Raw genomic sequence first — 20,786 nt, 5'->3', positions numbered from 1 at the left:
AAGGGGAGTAGATCTTCCCAAAAGATATTCATCGTAACATTTAAGTAGAATTTAAATGTGATCTAAAAAAACACTCCAAGGAGCAGGTAAGTAAAAATCAACAAAGCATATCTGGAAACATAAGTAGAGGGTCAAGTTTAAGGCATGTGCAGAGCGCAGGAGAAATATAAAAGGGAAGAGAATAAAGTGTCGACAACTTGCTTACCATCTTTAACTTAAAATAACCAATGAAAGAGTAAAACACAAATGGGAGGAATGGATCAGATAAAAGTGTGAAACATGCTAACAATAAAAGAAAGAAATCATAATTAAAATACAAGGAATCCAAAGCTGATATACACCCCCATTAAACACCTCATTTACCCACTCACACACACACAGACACCCAAATATGAGTCACAGCCAAAGGCGTTTATCTAAGGTAATCAAAGAATTATATCATATCTACACTAATAGCACCATCATGTATTTTCTCGGAGTTCATTTTCTGTTTCAGCATACTTGATACTGATACTAACAGGAAAATGGCAGACACCACACACAGTCAAAGCGTATTCTGAACCAGCATCTATGTAATATTAAAAAGGCCAGCAGATAAGCAGCTGATGCAGGATGGGAAGCTAATTATTCAACATGCTGAATGTCTCTGCATTTTCTTGGTTACCATGGGCTGACTTTCCTGATTTATCTCTCAACATTAATGTTCGTGGTTCATATTTTTGAAGATATCTGCTGAAAGTTACGTAATAATCTTGCGATTGTTTTTCTTTAAATTCTGAAAGAGATGCACATCAATCTACAGCCTCCATTAGGAGTAAATCACAAAATCGGATGCTCCATAGACAGACCAGAAATAGGCGCATGATATAATAAAGTCTACAACCTAGGCCTGTTCCGTTATTGGTGTCATCTCATCATCACCCTCAAACTCCGCCTATGTTTTCCCAATACAATGCAAGTCAAACCCTGCACTGACATGGTTTATGTATGGAAAATGACAGAATATCCACACAAGGAATATTCCAGCACAAACAATATTCTGACCACACAGTCGTAACATAAAACTTGGATCTCAAACCACAAGAAAGGATCCACTCAATTACATACACATAATAATGGGGTGCGTACCAAACTCATGCAAACAATGCAAAAACAAGAAAATTATCCATCAATTGATGCGAAACCTCTCAATTCCAAGATATCAAGAAATATTTCTTATATTTATTTTGTGCCTTTGTATGTGGCAAAGTTAGGGTTCATGGCCCTCTCTTACACTTAACCACAACATACAGTACATAATCACATAATTTGGAAAAAATAACATTAACAGTCTTGGAAACTACCTAAATTAATGAAGTAATATTATAACATGTTATAATTGTTATTTTCAATTATTAATACTATCTAGCCTATTTACATCACCTAACAATAGCTCAAATCATACTTGCACTCATAGACACCAATATTCATACAAGCTGATCACGTATTTAAGAGGAAATGTCGACAAGATCGTTTAAATGAGACTACTGAAGTACTATTACGTATACTGACAGGGAGTGTGTTCCATAACCTTGCCCCAGACACTAGGAATGAGTGGCTGTATACAGATGAGTGATTACAATGTAATTATTAAATTAATGTAGTGTCCAATGGATTACATATAGCTAACACCACACAAATAGATTTGATGACAAACTACAGGATCAACATTTACCAGTTCCCAGCAGTATTAGAACTAACAGTTCTGTGTATATAAATTAATACTTGAAATTATCCTCAATGATGAACATACTCAAGATGTTAGAACCTAGTTCATTTTCAGATTTATTCATAATTCCATCCCAGTTTTTAATGTCACTTTGTATATATTTGTTTTCATTTGTTTTATGTCAATTGTGTGCATGTACATTTGTTTAGTTATAAGGTGTTTTACATTAAGGCTGAAGATGGCCAGCCCCGGCCGAAACTAGTCCCTAATTAATGTAATTTAGAATATTACATATTATAGTATTGAAAGGTGGACCATTACTACATTAATTTAATAATTACATTGTAATTGCAATTCAATACGGATCAGAACCATGAAGTTTATAACCTATGATGAGTGATTAACCGGTATCATATGGGCGGAAGTCGATCTGGTATTATGTCCATAGATAGACGAGAAGAAGTTAGAATGTGAGGATAGGTATTCAGGTGCAGATTCGTTTAGAAGTCGAAAAAGTGTCGCAGTATGTAGATTTCTTAGTTTATCGATTTTCAGCCAGGATAGCTTCTCATAATAAGGGGAAATATGTGTCCTAAAGTTGAAAGAAAATATAAATCGTATGCAAGAGTTCATTGACGTTTGAGTTTCATAGTTTGTTCTGCAGTTGCATCAGTTAATACAACATCACAGTAATAAATTATTGGAAAAATGAAAGTTTGATGTTTTATTTTCATGCTATGTGGAAGAATGGATTGTTTCATTTTTAGAGAGAGATGCACATACCTTTCTGCGGACACTTGTTATATGGCCATTCCAGTTTAAAGTGTCATTCATGACAACGCCTAGGTTTTTTACAGTCTTCTGAATAGGTATAGCTTCACCACAGAGCGTAAGATTAGGCTGTTGTGTGATGTTTGGTGAATTTAAAAGCCTAGATGTCCTATTATGATTGCTTGCATTTTCTTCGGGTTAATTAATAGGCAGGTCCCTTTTGCATACAAGCTAATTGAATTTAAAGTTGAGTTCATTTAGTGGATTGCTTTGTCAACATCGGAGACTTTGAAGTGTCATCAGCATAAAGGTGATAGGAGGAGAGACGTCATTAATATAGATTAACCTTTTCGCTGCTACTATTGTGAGCGACTATCCGAACCTTCGGTGCTGAATTATTTTTTAAAAATAAAATGCCTCACAATACATGAAAAATATGAAAAATGTGCAAGATATTTCACATGAACTGGCAAATAATTCCAGAACAGATTTCATTTTTATTTTTTTCACAAAAATTAACAACACAAAAAATCAGGGTTGTCCATGTGAGCCAAAAATACACTTTCCTATAAAAAAATTCTATATTCCATTTGCACAAGCGCTAAATTCTCACCAAATTAGACAACGCTCTTTCAACAATTACGAATGTGAGACATTTTAGCTGTTTTTCAAATCAGGGTTGTCCATAATAGTCAAAGTACTCACTGGTCATCGCCTTGAATAGATCGGTTATGACTAATTATTTCATAATAAAAAGCAATCAAGGAACATTTCACTATTACAGTAATGTAACAAAAATTAAAGTTAAGCCAGGGTTGGCCAAAATAAGAAATGTAGTGGAAACACCAAGTTCTAAAATATCAACTCACCTAATTTACACCAAATTGTTTCATAATTTACAACAGACACTCCAATGTACCGTCTTCAAAACTCCACTAATGTGTGGTATATTTTGAAGCAGGGGTGAACACAGAGGGCCACGTCACATTTGATGCACATGTACCGGGTTTCTCGCCTCTTTTCGCCAGTTGTTGTGTTGAAGCAGACATGGCAGCATCTTGTAGGAAATTTCTTCTTTGGAGTAGGCTGTACAGGGGATGGGAAATGTCTCTCCGTTAGTCTGAGTGGTTGGTCACCAGATGTAGGATGTCCTCTTTTACTGGTTTGTCTAGATACATGGTACTTCTGGATGAGTTCCCTTATAAGTTGTAGCTGGAAATCTGCTAGTGATATGTTTTGTCCTATTTTGACATTGAAGAGCGCATGAGAATTTAGAACAGTGATGTCCAGCTGGTGGAAAAAGAACTTTCGGTACCATTTCATTGACTTCCGCACACATTCTATAGAACTGATCATCATGTCTGACCGGTCAACAGGACCCATATACTCATTATACTCAACAACGCAATGGGGTTTCTCTACAGGCAGTCTTGTCTGTCTGTCCGTCTTCCCTGTAGGTATCATTTTGTCTGTATGTCGCGTGGTCAGCATACAAACTTCCCTACGATCGAACCACCTGATGGCAATCATGTTATCTGTCGCTTTTGATTCAGTTTGTCCTTTCTTCAATTTTGTAGTAAATTTCGGCATACCCCTCCTGTTTCTCCTGACGGTACCACATGTGTTGGTTTTGTTTTTGTGTAGGTGATCGTACAGTTGTGGACTTGAATACCAGTTATCTATCCACAGTGTATGTCCTTTCTGCAAGTACCTTTCAATTAGCGTCAAGACAACTGCACCTGATACCCCAAATTCACGTTCAGGAATTATTTCTGTAGTTGACCCTGTGTAAACAATAAAATCCAGCACGTAACCGGTCTCACAATCGCAGATAACAAATGTCTTTATTCCAAATCTGTGTCTCTTAGATGGGATAAACTGAATGAATGAAAGCCTGCCTTTGAAAAGCGTCAAACTTTCATCAATGCAAATGTTTTCAAACGGGGTGAACGTTTCTCTGAATTTGTTTCTGAGATGGTCAATTACAGGCTTTATTTTATATAGCCGGTCACCTTCAGGCTGACTGTTGTTGTCACTGAAATGTAACAACCGCAATAATAAGAGATACCTGTCTCTAGACATGAAATCCAAGAACTGCGGGGACATTATTAGAGGATCAGTTGACCAGTATTCAAGAATTGTAAGTTTCTTCATTCTTGCCATAAGCATTGTCACGGTGAAAAAGACGTACAGTTCTTCAGGTGTGGTTTCCCTCCATTTCTGTAGCCTTGAACTTGGAGACGGTGGCATTGTTTGCGTAACAAATACAAAGTACTTGTTTGTTTCAACTGCTATATGCTCCATGATTTCTTGTGAAAAGAAGCACTGAAATACATCTAAAACCGCTGGTTCATTATGAATCACACCGAATGGTATACCCGATGAACTGTCATCAAAAATGTGTATTACAGGACTAAACATATTACCCATGCGCCATTGAAATAAATCAGGTTCGGAATGAATTCTTTTCCTGGTTTGTGGAGCTGGTACTTGAGGCTCAGCACTATCACTGTCATCACTGTCACTAGAACTGTAATCACTACCCAAATCACTGATATCTGAGTACTCATCTTCCGATTCAAGGGTATTCACAGCTTCTATAAGTTCAAACTTGGAAAGAACTTGAAGCCATTTTTACAAACCCTGGATACAGGTGCTTTGCGAGACTGCCAACCTAGGTTGCGCGCTGAGCTGAGTGCATTATTTCAGATATTTGACCGTAGATAGCGTTAAAATGCAGTCTCCGTTTTGACTGATGGCGCATTATACTGCTAAAAGATGTAGCTTGCTGCCTCTCAAGTTTGAAAAACAAAGTAAACTCCAAAGGTATATATTTCCTGTTCAGAACTTTAGCTAAAGTTACCGACGAGATATCTCGGGCGCAGCAAGGACGTGACGCATTACCACGCCCAAGATATCTCGGGCGTAGCAGTGTAAAGGTTAAGAATATAAGAGGACCGAGAATAGACCCGTGGGGAACGCCAGATAGCTTAGTCCTCCATTCTGTAGTCCTCATGTTTGATACAACTCGCTGTCATCTATTTTTGAGGTAAGAGCTCAAGAGGTGAATAGCAGAATGAGCCATGTGAAGTTTCTGTAACTTAGCTAACAATATGCCTATATTTACAGTGTCAAACGCACTGCTTAAGTCTAGAAGGATAAGGTATAGTCAGTTTTCATTCGTCCATAGCCCATCTGATGTCATCCGTGATTTTGATTAGTGTTGTTGCAGTACTGTGTCCTTTCTTAAAACTAGACTGTAAAGGATCAGGTACAGAATGTTTTTCCAAGTATTTAACTATTTGTTTATGCATTATCTTCTCTAGAATCTTAGAAAGTTCTGTGAGAATGCAGACAGGTTGGTAGTCAGATGTGTTGCTTGCAGGAGAGTTTTTTTTTTTGGGACTGGCACAATGAGTGCATCTTTCCATGTAATTGGGACATTACCTGAAGTAAAGCAGGTATTAATTAAATGCGTAATGATGGGCAATATTATTATAGACATTGAATTAAGAACAATGTCTATAATCTGATATCCAATATGGTCTACAATGAGATTGATTACATGTAGGGCAATATTATGTCGGGGCCGATGACCTACGATGTTTGGCCCCTTAAAACAACAAGCATAATCATCATCATATTATGCTGATTGTGTAAGTCACAAATGAAATGGGAATTTCATCAGCTCCTATTGCGTGAGATTTAAGTGACATAACTTCCCTTCTAACTTCATGCTCTGTAATGGTATCAAATTCAAACACAGTAATAATAATAATAATAATAATAATAATAATAATAATAATAATAATAATATTAATAATAATAATAATAATAATAATAATAATAATAATTGTACCGGGTGGTACACCTCCACGCCGCTAATTTAAAATTTGCGCCAGTTGAAACTCCTCTGCTGGAGGAAGTCTGAACTGTATCGACGGTATTAATTTTCAAGTTTCTCAGAAGATGTCACTACTTGGAAATTTTGGAGTTTTTGAACTGTGTCACTTTTGATGTATTTTTGTTTTACCGGTAGTAAGAAGTGTGAACTTTCTCTTCTAGAGGACACTACTGAAAAACTACAATGGTGCACCCTAGTGCGATGTGAAAGAACTGCTTTTTGGAGAAATTTTTATTTCAAAAGTTTGTTTCTTGTTAAATTTCTTTCTGTTATTGTTTAAGTTGGCTGTATACCCCTCTCTTCCCCCTTGTTTTGTATTTAGCCAATCCCGAATTTCTTTAATTTCTGACCAATCTGATGTATCTTCCCCCAACTTGAATATGCTGCTTATCCCTAACCAATAAAGTGATTGTGGGCGGGTGTTTTCTTCCCTGAAACGCCTCGAACTTTCCGCGAGAGTATATAAACTGCTGATTTTTGGGTCTCTGCGCCACTTCTGTTCCATCTTTTAGTGTGTAAAGTACATAGCAGGGGGCGGGAAGCGCCTCTTTCTTCGGCAGCGGTCAACAACAAGGTAATGGCCGATTAATAACTTCTTTCTTTGCTAGCTCAGCAGTTTAACTCTCGGGGCGGGTCCGAAGTTTTTCCATAATGTAACCTTCCTTAGAATGTAAAGACACTTAGTATCTATTCTATCTTTTAAATTGCATATCGGGATAGAGAGTGCTTAACCCTCTCGAGCTCCCACTCATATTGTTTTGAGGTGAACTTATTTTTTTTCTCAACCTATTCTTCTTTAACGTAATGTAAATTGTTCCTTTCTAAAGTCACCTCTTTAGTATGGGATTAGCCCTTGCATTAATGGCCTAGAGCCAAATTAGGTTTTGAAACAAATACATTAGGAGTGCAGATCGCCTCCTCTCAAATTGTTATTTTAGAGGTCATGTAATTAATCCTTTTCTCACTTAATAGACCTCAGTAGGTTGGTTATTTTACCCCTGTGTCTATGTCCTGAGAGGACAACTTGAAGGTGGAGTTTGGTGTGGCCTTTGAGAGGCTTAAAGTTTGAGAGCGTGTGGCTCTTTCTTGAAAATTGAGTGTTGTATGCCTCGAGGAGGCTTTTCTGTGTAATTTGGAGCAAGTGCTCCTGAGCATGAATGGGGTTTTCTGCCCCTCTGTTAAAACTTATTTTGGAGTAAAGTTGGGCTAATTGCCCTAGAAGTGTGAATTCGGGGCTCGAAGCCCAAATACTGTAAATACTGCAATTGCACCTTTTGTTGCCTTGCTACTCTGTACCTGCCGTGCTTGTTATTTCTTAATTTTGAAAAGAAAATATAACCTTGTTAAATTTTACATTAACTTTGATTCCGTAGTTTGAGACCCGTTCAAGCCCGCACCTTCTTTCACCTCTACCTACCGCAAAAACACGGTAACAATAATAATAATGTTGTTTTACGTCCCTCTAACTACTCTTTTACGGTTTTCGGAGACGCCGAGGTGCCGGAATTTAGTCCCGCAGGAGTTCTTTTACGTGCCAGTAAATCTACCGACACGAGGCTGACGTATTTGAGCACCTTCAAATACCACCGGACTGAGCCAGGATCGAACCTGCCATGTTGGGATAAGAACGCCAGCGCCTCAACCGTCTGAGCCATTCGGCCCGGCAAAATTCAAATACAGGACGGAATGGGGATTGTTGTCTTAATGTATTGTCAATTGTGTTTTGTACTGTAGTTGTGTCAGGAGTAAGACGTTCTGTGGAGAAATATGTATTTAATTCACCAAGGGATACCTCGGGATCAGTATGCTTCGCAAGTGGTTTGCCAATACCCAGTGGCCGAAGCTGTCGCCATGTGAAACCAGTGTTAATGTTTTTGTTTACACGCTGGAAATAATTAAATTTCTTATTACGAATTACAAGCTTAATTCGGTTTCGAAGAACACGGTACTGCTCATGTATGTCAGCTAGCCGAGTCTGATTATAACGTTGGTGTAGAGAGTCTCGTTCTTTCATCATAGTTTCTTAATGTTACATATTTTGGTCGGTAATTAAGCACCCGAAGAGAGTATGCTAAGTATATGAGGTCATGTTTAGATATGTCACGAACAGATACTGGACGTAGTGGATTTTTTGGGGGTTATTTGTTATTACTAGGTTGTTTTTTTTTTTTTTTTGCATTACGTCGCACCGACACAGATAGGTCTTATGACGATGATTACTAGGTCTATGAAACGGAAATGATGGAAGCATGGATGTGATGGGTGGGTGTAAGGGGCAATATAGTCGTGTCATAGGATTTGAAAATATTTTGTAGTAGTCGTAAGGCGTTGTCATTCTGGGTTAATAAATTTGTATTAAAGTCTCCAAAAAGTATCGCGTGCTCGTATGATGGTAGCAGTCTCAGTGAGCTGTCTTCTAAGTCACGGAAGTCTCACAGGAGGCCTGTATACTACACCTACAAGTATTTTTACAGAACTGACAAACATCTCGACAAACATATATTCAGGGGCAGTTTTTACAGTATGAATAGACGTGTGAACAACTCTACTCTTGAGCATAGATTTACAATATAGGGCAACCCCATCACCTTGTCTATTCGTCCGATCATACCTGTGAATATCATAGTCCGATATGTCAACCATGCTTGAGGGGATTGAACTACGGAGCCAACTCTCGCTTACAGCAGCAATATGAATTGGCGACGATGGGATAGGCCCAGGAATGGGAAGGAAGCGGCTGTAATGGGAAACCACAGAAAACCATCTTCACGGCTGCTGACAGTGGGATTCGAACCCACTATCTCCCGGATGCAAGCTCACAGGTGCATGCTCCTAACCGCACGGCCAACTCACCTGGTAATATGAATTGGACTGTCTTCAAACATCGTATTCAGTTTATCGAGGTGAGCAACGATGGATTGGCTATTGACATGCACACACAACAGGGCGTGATTAAATGATTTCAGTCCCTTCTCTAAAATGGTTTGGGTAGAATAAGAGGGAGAAAGAGCTGGGAAACAGTTGGAGGCAAGCCGTGTGCTTCCAGACGTATGTTCTGGTGAAAGGGCTGTGAAGGGAGAGTGAGGGGGCGGGTCTGTCCTACAGAAGAGTGCTGAGGGGTGAGGGAGGGAGCAAGGAGGGGGACTTTCAATAGCACTTCTCAACTCAGACATGCTAAAAGAATGTAAAACATGCAACTTTCCTCAATTTCCTCGTACATACAGTGACCAGCTGATTCACACAAACCCACACATTCACAGGTACTGAATTAAAAATCAATAAACCACATAGAATGCACATTATTCACATGTTTTCTCCACATTGCCTGATTAATGACTAATTCCACGAGTGAGTTAACTTGGAATTTCTTGCCGGATACGTGAATAATTATCCTTCCATCTTGGCTGTATGTGTTATGCAGTCCAAAAGTGTCTTGTGCCTCGTTCAAAATGACCTTTCTCAGCTTAGTGAGGGATTCAGTTATGAGTAGTTTGGAGCCTTTCAGCTGTAGCTTAGCGCACCAAACTTGACTCCGCTGGTGGTAGCGGAGGAATTTTATTATGACAGGCCGATTATCCTTGGTCACTACGTCAGCAGTCGATCTACGTTGTCGTCCCAGTCGATGACAGCGATCGAGGGAGTCCACAGACAGTTCGACTTTCAGTTTATCATGGAAAGTTTCAATGACCTTTCCATAAATGTCCTCATTAGGCATCTCGCTCACTCCATGCAGAAGGAGACAATTATGCCTATTGTACTGCTCTGTTTCGTCGCTCCGAGCCTCCTGAATTTCTAGTCATTTCTCGATGTCAGCGATATTGTCTTTCAAAACTGACAGATAAGAACATCCTGAAGATAAATATGGCGAACATAAATTATTACAGTTACAAAAAAAAATACTAGGGACTGGCAGTGGTAAGAAAATCAATTACCTTAGATTATAAGCTCAAAGGATACCATCACCTTGAGTGTCCTGAAGATAACAAAATTAAATCTCTCGAATGTGCGAGAGATAATAGCATGTTTAAAATGTTTAAAAAGACATTTGTAAGAACGTCGTGCCAAAATACATCAGCTCCATCTTCGAACACAGTAATAATAAGTTGAGTCAAGGAGATAAAAATTACGCATCAGGTAGAAAGAAAAACTTTCTGCGGCAGATACCACGCACAGGGAAAAGTTAAGATATCAACTCATTTTGTGTAGCCACTGAGGCCATTACTGATCAACACAGCCAGTCGAAGACTAATCTGAGACCGGCAGGAGTTACAATGATAGTATGAGCCCATCAGTTATGGCTCACTTGGTATCTTTTTCCTTGTCCCGGCTGTGCGTTGAAATCACCAAGGAGAATTTTAATGTTTTATGGAGACATATTAATTAATAGGGGTAGGAATTTTAGGTGTTGTACCTTAATTCTTTTTTGTTATTAAAATGCCCAAATTAGCTTGTCTTGCAAAGAAACCTTAAAATGAACACCCCTAACTGTATTTCAGTTGCACCTTTTCTCAATGCTAGCACCTTCTTGTACCTTTTTTTAATGTCAGCACAATTTCCCACTTAGTTAATGCTATTTTGGCTCCTTTGGCAGCATTTTATTCACAAAGAAATATTTAAAAAAAATAAAAAAATGGACGTTTCATCTCTAAAGCTTAGTTCAATGTAGTCCCTCAATTTGCCGCTAGGATAGTAGGCTCCCTATACTGCACGAATCGGGAGCTTAAGTACGAACCCGGTGATTGTTGAATTATTAGCTCCCCACTCTGCATCCAACCTCCCCAATTCTTACTAGATGGCGTACTCGGGTAAAGACTGCAGTGTTTATTTGTAATAATTTTAAAGGCTATATGAAGTTTCTTAAATGGGCTATTGTGGTGGGTGTGAAGGAAGCAGAGGGTATTGCAAAGGAGATACTAGAATAGAGCTTAGCCAAAAACCTTGATGTTAAGGATGTTGCAACAAACTGGTATTTAATATCGACTGCAAAAAAATAAATATAATGCACCACTTGTGTCTGTTGACTCTGAACATTCCTTTTCTATACATAAGTATTTATTTAGTGACTGGTGATGCAACCTCACTGAAAATAACATTGAAATGTTGACAGTTTGTGGACATGTGATTTTAATAACATTGAGTTCTGGAAACTGTTTTAGGCATATTTTTAATACATGATAACATGAGTGAATTTGAGTGAATTTTGAGTCCTTTTATATGATGTAAAATTGGTTTTGGTGATGCTTGTAGGAATATTTACATTTAAATTTGCACCTTTTCTCACTAAATTAAAGCACCTTTCTTTCAAAATTTTAACCAAAATTCTGCACCTAAAATTCCTGGCTCTATCGATTAATGTGATGGTGCCATATTTTAATGCAATGCTCAGCCCAATGTGAATTGTAGTACAGTAGAATTCCGCTGTAACGAACACCAGTATAACGAAATTTTCAGAATAACGAACATTTTTTTGGTCCCTTCCTTTTCCTCTATTTGTTGTATGTTAAAATATTTCATTTTAACGAATTTCGTAGTTTCAATTTAATGAATTAAAATTGAGCTCATTTCTTTACCAGTTTGACCATATTTTCTCAAATTAAAACCAAAACTCATCCTGTTTTATGACCAACATTTTTCTTGTTACATTATTTTGTTATTCAGACGATATGATCACCATTTTCCATATATGCACCGTACGCGATCGAGAAGGCAATCGCTTTTGTGTAACCAATATGCTTCGCCCAGTTCTCACATATGGTATGGAACTTATTTGGGAAAGACTAACAGTGTCCGACCTTCGTACTATTGAAAATATAGAGGCCAGAATTTATGAAATGAACACTGGGCATCTCCAAGATGTCACCATCACAACTTGCGTATGAATTATCCAAAGAAACTTTTTTACTGGAGGATTTGAAAATAAGAATGCAGCTTTCACATATGCAGCAAGAAGAAGAAGTTCTCCAAGTGAGAAAGAGAAAACAAACAGAAATCAGCCTGGATTTTTACTCAACTGATGCTATGATTGACTGCAGCTGGACTGGTCCAAATAATGACATGAGAAGTGCTTTGAATAGACTGGCGGTACATGGGTTTCACCATCGTCTATGCCGGCGATCAGGCTTTCATGAACCATCCCTACATTGTGTGTGTATGTTGTGTGATAAACATTGTGATTGCTATCATTTCAGCAAGTGCAACAAGAGAACAAAATCTTCACTAGAATATGTGAAAGATTAATGTATTTTTCTTTTAATGCACATTTGTGCGCTATTAAATAAATAAATATGCTTCATCCATCATCCAATGTAAGACGTCACTCTATTAGCTGAGTAGGATCGCGATGTTTGTAATCCACCAATGAACGCGACGGTTTCGTCGCATCATGCATTGCATGTTTCTTCTTCATATTTAATTCGCAAAGCAATGTGTTTCTGTTAAGGTTATATCATTAAACTTGCTAAGTTCCTGTGCATTTTGTTAAATAAATTAGTTCACATCATTGCAAATGGATAAGCAGAAGCGACAGCGGTTTTCGTTGAGTGAAAAATGTAAAATACTTGAGGAAGTAGAGAAAGGCGGAAAGAAAGGAGATGTAGCAAAGAAGTATGGCATTAGCCCGTCAACACTTTCTACTTTTTTTTTAAACAGAAAAGTAAGATAGAGGATAACATTGATGCTGATGCCCTAGGTCCACAGCGTAAGAAGATCAGGACAGCCGACTACAAGGAGGTGGACCAAGCCGTCTAGACGTGGTTTGTGGAAATGCGGAGTAAAAACATTCCAATAAATGGCCCACTGTTATGTGAGCATGCGCGATCTTTCGCATGTTAGCTTGGGTCACCCGAGTTTTTGGGTAGTGCTCGTTGGCTTCATAAGTTCCGGGAGAGATATGGCATATCCCACAAAATTATAAATGGTGAAGCTAACAATGCCCCGAAGGAAGTTGCGTCTTCATGGCGGCTGGGGACTAAAGGATGCCCTGAAGGAATATTCGCCGTCAGACATTTATAATGCAGACGAAACTGCATTATTTTATAAAGTAATGACGAACAAAACCCTTGATTTTAAGGGAAATAAGTGTTTTGGGGGAAAACGTTCAAAAGAACGTCTCACGTGCACCAATTCCACAGGGACGGACAAACCGAAGCCTCTCATAATTGGGAAGTTTGGGAAGCCAAGGTGCTTCAAGGGGGTGCAACATCTGCCCTGTGAATACAGGCACAACTCTAAGGCATGGATGACATCTGTGCTATTCAAAGAGTGGTTGTTGGACTTGGAACGTCGGATGAAGGCCGAAAAGAGGAGAATTCTTCTATTATTGGACAATTGATCTTCTCATAATTGTGTGCCTCGCCATTTGAAGCATGTAAAAGTTTTATTTTTGCCTCCAAATACAACTTCAATTCTGCAGCCGCTGGATCAGGGTATAATTCATGCAGTAAAGCGGCATTACTGAGCTTGTGTGGTCCGTCGAATGCTATGCAGCGTTACCACAAATAGAGACATTAACATCAACATATCAGAAGCAATGCAGATGTTTAATGCTGCATGGAAATCCCTGAATGCAGACATCATCACAAACTGCTTTAGAAAAGCTGGGGTGGTTTTTACAGAAGACGTTGCAGAAAGTGAAAGTGGAAGCGTTTCTGTACAACGTTGGATGTGCCATCTACGGTAAGTCTTACCGACTACATCAATGTAGATAGTGATGTAATAGTCCACAAAGAAATCACCAATGAGAAAATTGTGGAGGACATTATGAATGATAGAGATCCATGTGATGAGGAGGAAGAGAAAGGCAACCCCCAAAATGATTGTGATCGACAGAGCTTGACTCTTCAGCAGGCAACGAACATAGCACGTAGCCTTCAAGATTTTCTTGTCAAGAAGTGATGTGCCAGAATCTGTTTTAATTCATGTACAGTGGTTGGTGACTATTTGGAACGAGCTTTTGTGTCTGGATCTGTTCAGAAGAAAATTATAGACTTTTTCAAAAAACGAGGTTCTGGAACAATGTGTAGACAGACTTACTGGTACAATGTAAAAATAGATTTTCTGAAAACATCTGTCAGTACTGTAACTCTTATTATAATAAAAATGGTATTTTGAAGTTATATAGATCCTGCAACTGATATAACAGGGCAGATGACCTCGTAGTTCCGCCCCTAAAAACAACAATAACCAACGGATATAATACTAGGCGAGTTCTTAAGAATGGACTTATTTCAGAATAACAAAATTTCAGTATAACAAATTAATTTCAGAGGTCCCCAAAATTTTGCTATACTGGTATTTTACTGTATTAATGCATCTGAATTATTTAAGGTATGTTTGAATTTGTATATGAACATGCTGTATTTACAATGTTAAGATAATAGTAATTGGACCGTTCAATCTACTGTAAGTCATAGTGTAAAATTTTGAAATACTTAACGTATGTGTCTATTTGTATATGACAGTGCTGTAACGTTAAGCTAGCAGTAAGCTCAACCTATAGTATTGTAAGCCGTAGTGTTAAGCAATGCAAATACTTAAGTTGTGTGTGAAATTGTATATGATGATGCTGGATTTAGAATTTTAAACTAGTAGTATTTCTTGTAATATTTTCTTTCCATGGAATTGCTGTTGTACTCTTGTTGTTGTTTAATTATGTTTTAACTTTTACTTTATTATCACACTACTGTAAGTGATCATTGCCACTGGGATTTTTTCCAATTGCGATGTATAACGATGATGATGATGATGATAATAATAACAACAACAACAATAATGTGACAAGTTGGCAGGGTAGTAAGATAAATTAACCTTAGACTGGTAGCTTCTATACTAAGATTGATTAGCTAAGCACTAAAACTACACAGGACTAACAAGCACGTAACTTTCGCTCGTAACATACCTTACACATTTTGTGCTCTCTCCCTCTCTTAGTTTCTCACTTGTTCTAACACTACAGATTTCTCTTACAAGCTAAACAGTTATGTCACAAAGTTACACGTCACACGCACTTGCACCCTAGGACAGGTGAATCAACATCTATATCGCTTCAGAGTTCACGTGCGCCTACACAGTTTTACATTCACACACAAGGTCCCACGCTGTACGGCTACATGTTCTCTCCTTCGCCGTCAGTTTGCACTATGGCATGCTAGTCCGACAGACATGGCAATTCACTCACTTCACAGCAGTGGCAGTCACTTACTGACTGAGCTCATGATTGAACTACACCAACTCCAACCCAGGCAAGTCACTTCTGTCTTATATACCTGCACCGGTCCTTTCGGAACAGTCCAGATGCTGAATGTATCCAGGAACCTCACTAGATGGAAGACTCCAGGTTAAACGTCTCGTAATTTCCATAGCCCTATGCCACACTACCACGGATGGAAGCGAGAGGGGGCAGTCTGTAACTTAAGACTTGTTCGTGATTGATGCGGTCAAAGAGTAAGCAGGTGGCCAGATTCGGTAACTTCACCAGCCTAAAGCAAGTTGGCATGGCGGACGCTATAACCATTACAACAACAACAACAACAACAACAATAATAATAATAATAATAATAATAATAATAATAATAATAATAATAATAATAATAATAATAATAATAATAATAATAATAATATCTGATCCAAGAGATCCCAGAATTTCTCTTTCTTTTCCCTGCCCTTTAGTGTGTTAATTTTTTTATATTGGTTGGAATGTGCATTAATAATTGTGTAGACCTTATTTGCAGATTTCAGAGTTAGGATTGCAAGTCTGGGGGATTGAGAATTATTAGCAATCCATTACCAAATTTTGGACAAACTTTAATGACTTGTTTTCCTGGGATTCCTTTTAAAGTCAGTATTTTTGCGATTCCATGGGGTCTTGGTTGCTGTTCCTAATTTCTGAAAGTGCCATGATTAGAATTTAGTGTTTGTTCATGATGTCATTGGTGATCTTTAATGTTCCAGTATGACCCAGGGAGTTAAACATTGAGTGTCAAGAAGAATGAGATTTGTTTAGGTTTAATTTTTTCCAGTTTTTGTGTGTGTATTGGCTGTTGGGTTTTCAAACGTTCCGATCAGTCATAATCTTCTGAATAACAGCCCACCGAAACCGAATACTGTCTTCTCTGCAATTTATGGTTGCAGACGGTGGAATTCTTTTTCAAAAAAACTTTTCATGGCCGAATGTCCAAGTTGTCACCATGACAAGAGGATAAATCCTCGAATTAAAATTCTGAATGCTATTCAGAAAGGTGAATTGTATTAGACTGCTTCAAACATGGAGTACAGACACCTGTTGCAGCAGATGCTGACATGGAATACAGACACTGCATAATGGATTTCAGTGGCATTTTCTCCACTGTGGGAGCCATCACCCCACCCAAAGGAGCATATCCACCCAAAGCCGTTGGATCCCTTGGGGAGATGAGTTAGTTACTGCCGCCCGACAGAGATCTATACCATTAACATAGTGGACTGAACCGGCCTGAAAATATGTAAAATATATCTGGTATATATTTATTTGGGCAATATGGTATTCATTCACTATTGCATGTTTGCATGGTGGTTAGTGTGATGTGTTGTAAGTAGAGAGAAGTGTGTTAAGACATACACAAACATCTAGTACACAGGTCAGAATTAATCACACGTAGTTAAAATCCCTGGCCGGCCAGAAATTGAACCCGGGTCCCTTTAAACTGAAGGCCACTGTACCAACCGTTCAGCCAAGGAGCAGGATAAAAGGCAGCTAATGTATAAATAACTTTAAGACTCTTTTACCAATTACACAAGAACCTTGTTTATCCGGCCCTCATTAATCCAGATCTCCGGTTCATCCGGATTGGAAATAATAAAAATTTATTTTTACTTGTACAGTATTTCTTTTACGGGGTCGATTCTTCTTGAATGTCTTCTCCACTAAGGACAGTTAAGGACAGGAACTGGAAGTAATTCGGCCATGGTCTATCAAAGGTACCGTCCTGGCATTTGCCTGGAACTGAGAGTGGGAACCCGTGGAAAACCATTCCCAGGACAGCCGAGGTGGGATTCGAATCCATGCTCTTCTGAATGCAATGCACTACTAATTCACTGATGGTGAATTTGAAAATGAAACCAGCGCTCCATCAGATGAAACAATGACTCATGGAGAGGCAACAATGCAGCTGGACAAACTGATGGCCTATTTAGAATCCTTGACTGAAACCACACTGGCAGAACTGTTGTTAGTAAAAAGCCTTTGTGATCGTGCTGCACGCAAACGATATACAAATGTAAAACAGAAAAAACTCACACATTATTTTAGTGCATAAAACAGAGTCATATATGTAAGAAAAGTGTTCTTATATTCTTTTGTACAATTGAAAAAAGCATTAGCTTACTGTACAACTTACAGTATGTTAATAGATTATGTAACATGTACTGTGTTTGTTTTTTAGCTTTTCCGGATTATTAGGATTTTCGATAATCCGGATCGCTTCCGGTCCCACTTAATCTGGATAAACGAGGTTCTTGTGTAATAATAAACAAAATAATGATATTGGTTTTACATCCCACGAACTACATTTTTATGGTTTTTGGAGACACCTTTTGAGATGTGGTGCTACCGACGCCTGCTCAGAATATCATGGGATGACAGAATACGTAACACTCATGTATTCCAACACCTGAAAAAATAGCTAGAGGTCATAAACAACATCAAAAAGAAGAAACTTGAGTACTTTGGCCATATAATTCGGAATGATAAATATAGACTCCTTCAGCTTATTTCACAAGGTAAAATTGAAGGAAGGAGAAGTAGGGGAAAAATGAGAATATCGTGGCTACAGAATCTAAGTGAATGGTATGATCTCAGTACCCATACTCGTTTCCGAGTTGCTGAGAACAAGAAACAGATCGCCCTGATGACAGCCGACATCCAATGAGGATATGGTACGAGAAGAAGACACCAATGTGCCAGAAGTCTGTCCCACAGGAGTTCTTTTACATGCCCATACATCTACCAATATGAGGCTGACGTACATTCAAATATCATTGGACTGAGCCAGGACTGAACGTACCAAGTTGGGCTCAGAAGTCCGGTGGTGCTCTACCATGCGACCTACTCAGCCCGGCTCTTACCAAATGAAACATTATGGGCATAAATACAATTTTCATCCATTTCTATGTCAGTTACAAAATTGCAGGTTACATTATTCACACCTTCTAACTTTAAAACCACATTTTATAATGCCAATGGAATGATTGTAGGCATTTCTGGTACATACAGTATACAGTATCTCTGACCAGAAATATCTATGGTGGAAGAAGAACTAACACAACTGTTGAGGATGGTCTACTTGGGACAGCTAAGGTACAAATTCTCATCAATCTCAGGTTTTGAAGTTTTCCACCAGAAAACTTGCATGGTGAAACCAGTCCCCCAGCCAAAATGGAGAAATTTGAAGTGTAATTGTCATAGATGAAAAATTATTTTCATATCACTTTGTTTTTGAATGGGCAACTTCTGTCAATTACTATGATTGAACTTTACTCCTTATCTATGCCTAATACATACACAGTCTAGTTATCAATCAAAAATCATAGGAGAAGTACAATTATACTGAATCCACCAAAAAAGTAGGTTTTACAAAAAGTAAAACTGATTGTTACAGCAGAAATATTTCATGAATGAGCCAAAGATTATGTTGTGTGTCCAGTATTTGACTTAAGTATGAAAATACACTGGGTGACTAGACCTGTCCCATACAGAGCACCAACAAAACCCAATAAGATAATCTCATCTCACAATGAATGTATTATCCACAAATTTCATATCCACTGGTAGACTTGAACCTAGGATGCAGCCATAGAAAACAGACACAAACAAATAAGATAGTTTACACACTGAGAGTACATGCTTCATAAACACTGTCAAGAACAAATGAAAGCCACACTAAACCACTTCTCATCTGAACAATGAGCAAATGACAATACCATCAGTGACTGCATTTGATACATTGCTCTATGACCCAATAGTTGGTGTTATCTGCATAGATTTTCCATAGACAAATGCAAGGTCTCACTATACAGGCCAAATCCCTCAGTATTTGCTTCTTGTCTTTTGGTTAAGATTTCTTTATAAATTCCTGAACTGCAGATATTCACCATTCTGGAAATATTTGCTCAAAAACTAAAAAAATCAGATACATTACCTTACATCACGAGTTCCTGTTAGAGCTGTATGAAACCTTGGCTGCACATAAGCCCACGAGCCCTGGTTCTTGGCCTCTTCTTGCGCCCATACCAATTCTGCATTTGGATACTTGGCACATTCACTTTTCACCAGATCATACGGGAATGGAGAAATCTGCAACGGATTACAAACTATTCAATAGTTTCTTGTAAGTCTACATTTGATCAGTAAAATGGTATTTCTTTGACTTCTAATAATTGCTTAGAGCAGCATGTGGTTCGTGGTTGGGACACAGTAGTCACATCCTAGTTTGTGAACCATGGGCAATAGCTAAGTGGCTAGTCAGTGGTCCTGAGAGTCGGAATAGCAGTTGCTATGAAATAAGAGTGGGCAACTTGAACATAAATCCTTGTGATCCAGTGGCTAGGACTATACAATCCACTGCTGATTCCTAACCTTTTGGAGAAGTGATTCTCACTGAGACAGAGGTGCCAACATTTGAAGTGGGTTATCAGTATTATCACTCCCCCCTCATGCCATACCCCCCCCCCCACACACTCACAGAAAATTTTCGAGTCTAATCCAAAGCATGCTCCTCTCTTCTCGATAATGACACCACCTTTGCCCTTTCTAATAACAATATTTTCTACATTATATGACGTTTACGCAATACAATTAGCACATTACCTTTTAATTCTATGATAAAACATTCTTTGCAGCTTGTTTCGCACCCGGCAGCTGATTTTTTGAGTACGTTTTCCTGAAGCACCCTTCCCGTTTTGATGACATTTTCGTCTTATGAACAATAAGTGATTCCAGTGTAGATGTACTTAATGTAGGCTTGACTTGTCTTGATTTTTCCCAACAACACTGAAAACTTTTGCTGTGTGTGAGTTACTGTCAGGTACACTTAATACTGTGAACACATTACTTAGAACATTACTTGGAGAAGAGAAGAGAAGAGAAGAGAAGAGAAGAGAAGAGAAGAGAAGAGAAGAGAAGAGAAGAGAAGAGAAGAGAAGAGAAGAGAAGAGAAGAGCTCCTTTCATTAAAAGTGAATTTCACTACGTTCATGGGTAGCAAAAGGAAGTAACGATCGAATAAGTTTAACTCCCAGATCACAAGCAGTGAAACTAGGAGGGTTGAGCAGTAATGCTCGAAAGAATTGTCTGTTTTTCTTTATTTCGTAGAATTCTTTTTTCGTGTTAATGTCGCCTTTTTCCGTAATAATTTCCCCTTTGACCGTAATG

The 20,786-nt window shown here is 38.4% G+C and overlaps 1 protein-coding gene across 7 annotated transcripts in view; it reads right to left on the bottom strand.

The window, feature by feature from the left end:
• The window catches only part of Ogdh (oxoglutarate dehydrogenase Nc73EF), a 314,890-nt gene that overhangs the window by 37,767 nt on the left and 256,337 nt on the right, over positions 1–20,786 (bottom strand). For all 7 annotated transcript variants that reach the window (XM_067134984.2, XM_067134980.2, XM_067134986.2 and 4 more), the window contains one exon: positions 19,556–19,710. In XM_067134984.2, coding sequence (XP_066991085.1) covers positions 19,556–19,710 — 155 coding nt within the window. The remainder of the gene's footprint in view (positions 1–19,555; positions 19,711–20,786) is intronic.

This window comes from Anabrus simplex, chromosome 1 (genome assembly GCF_040414725.1).
Source record: "Anabrus simplex isolate iqAnaSimp1 chromosome 1, ASM4041472v1, whole genome shotgun sequence".
NCBI classification, from domain to species: Eukaryota; Metazoa; Arthropoda; class Insecta; order Orthoptera; family Tettigoniidae; genus Anabrus; species Anabrus simplex.
Note: the sequence above shows the minus strand (reverse complement) of the source record. Positions and strands in the feature narration are given on the sequence as shown.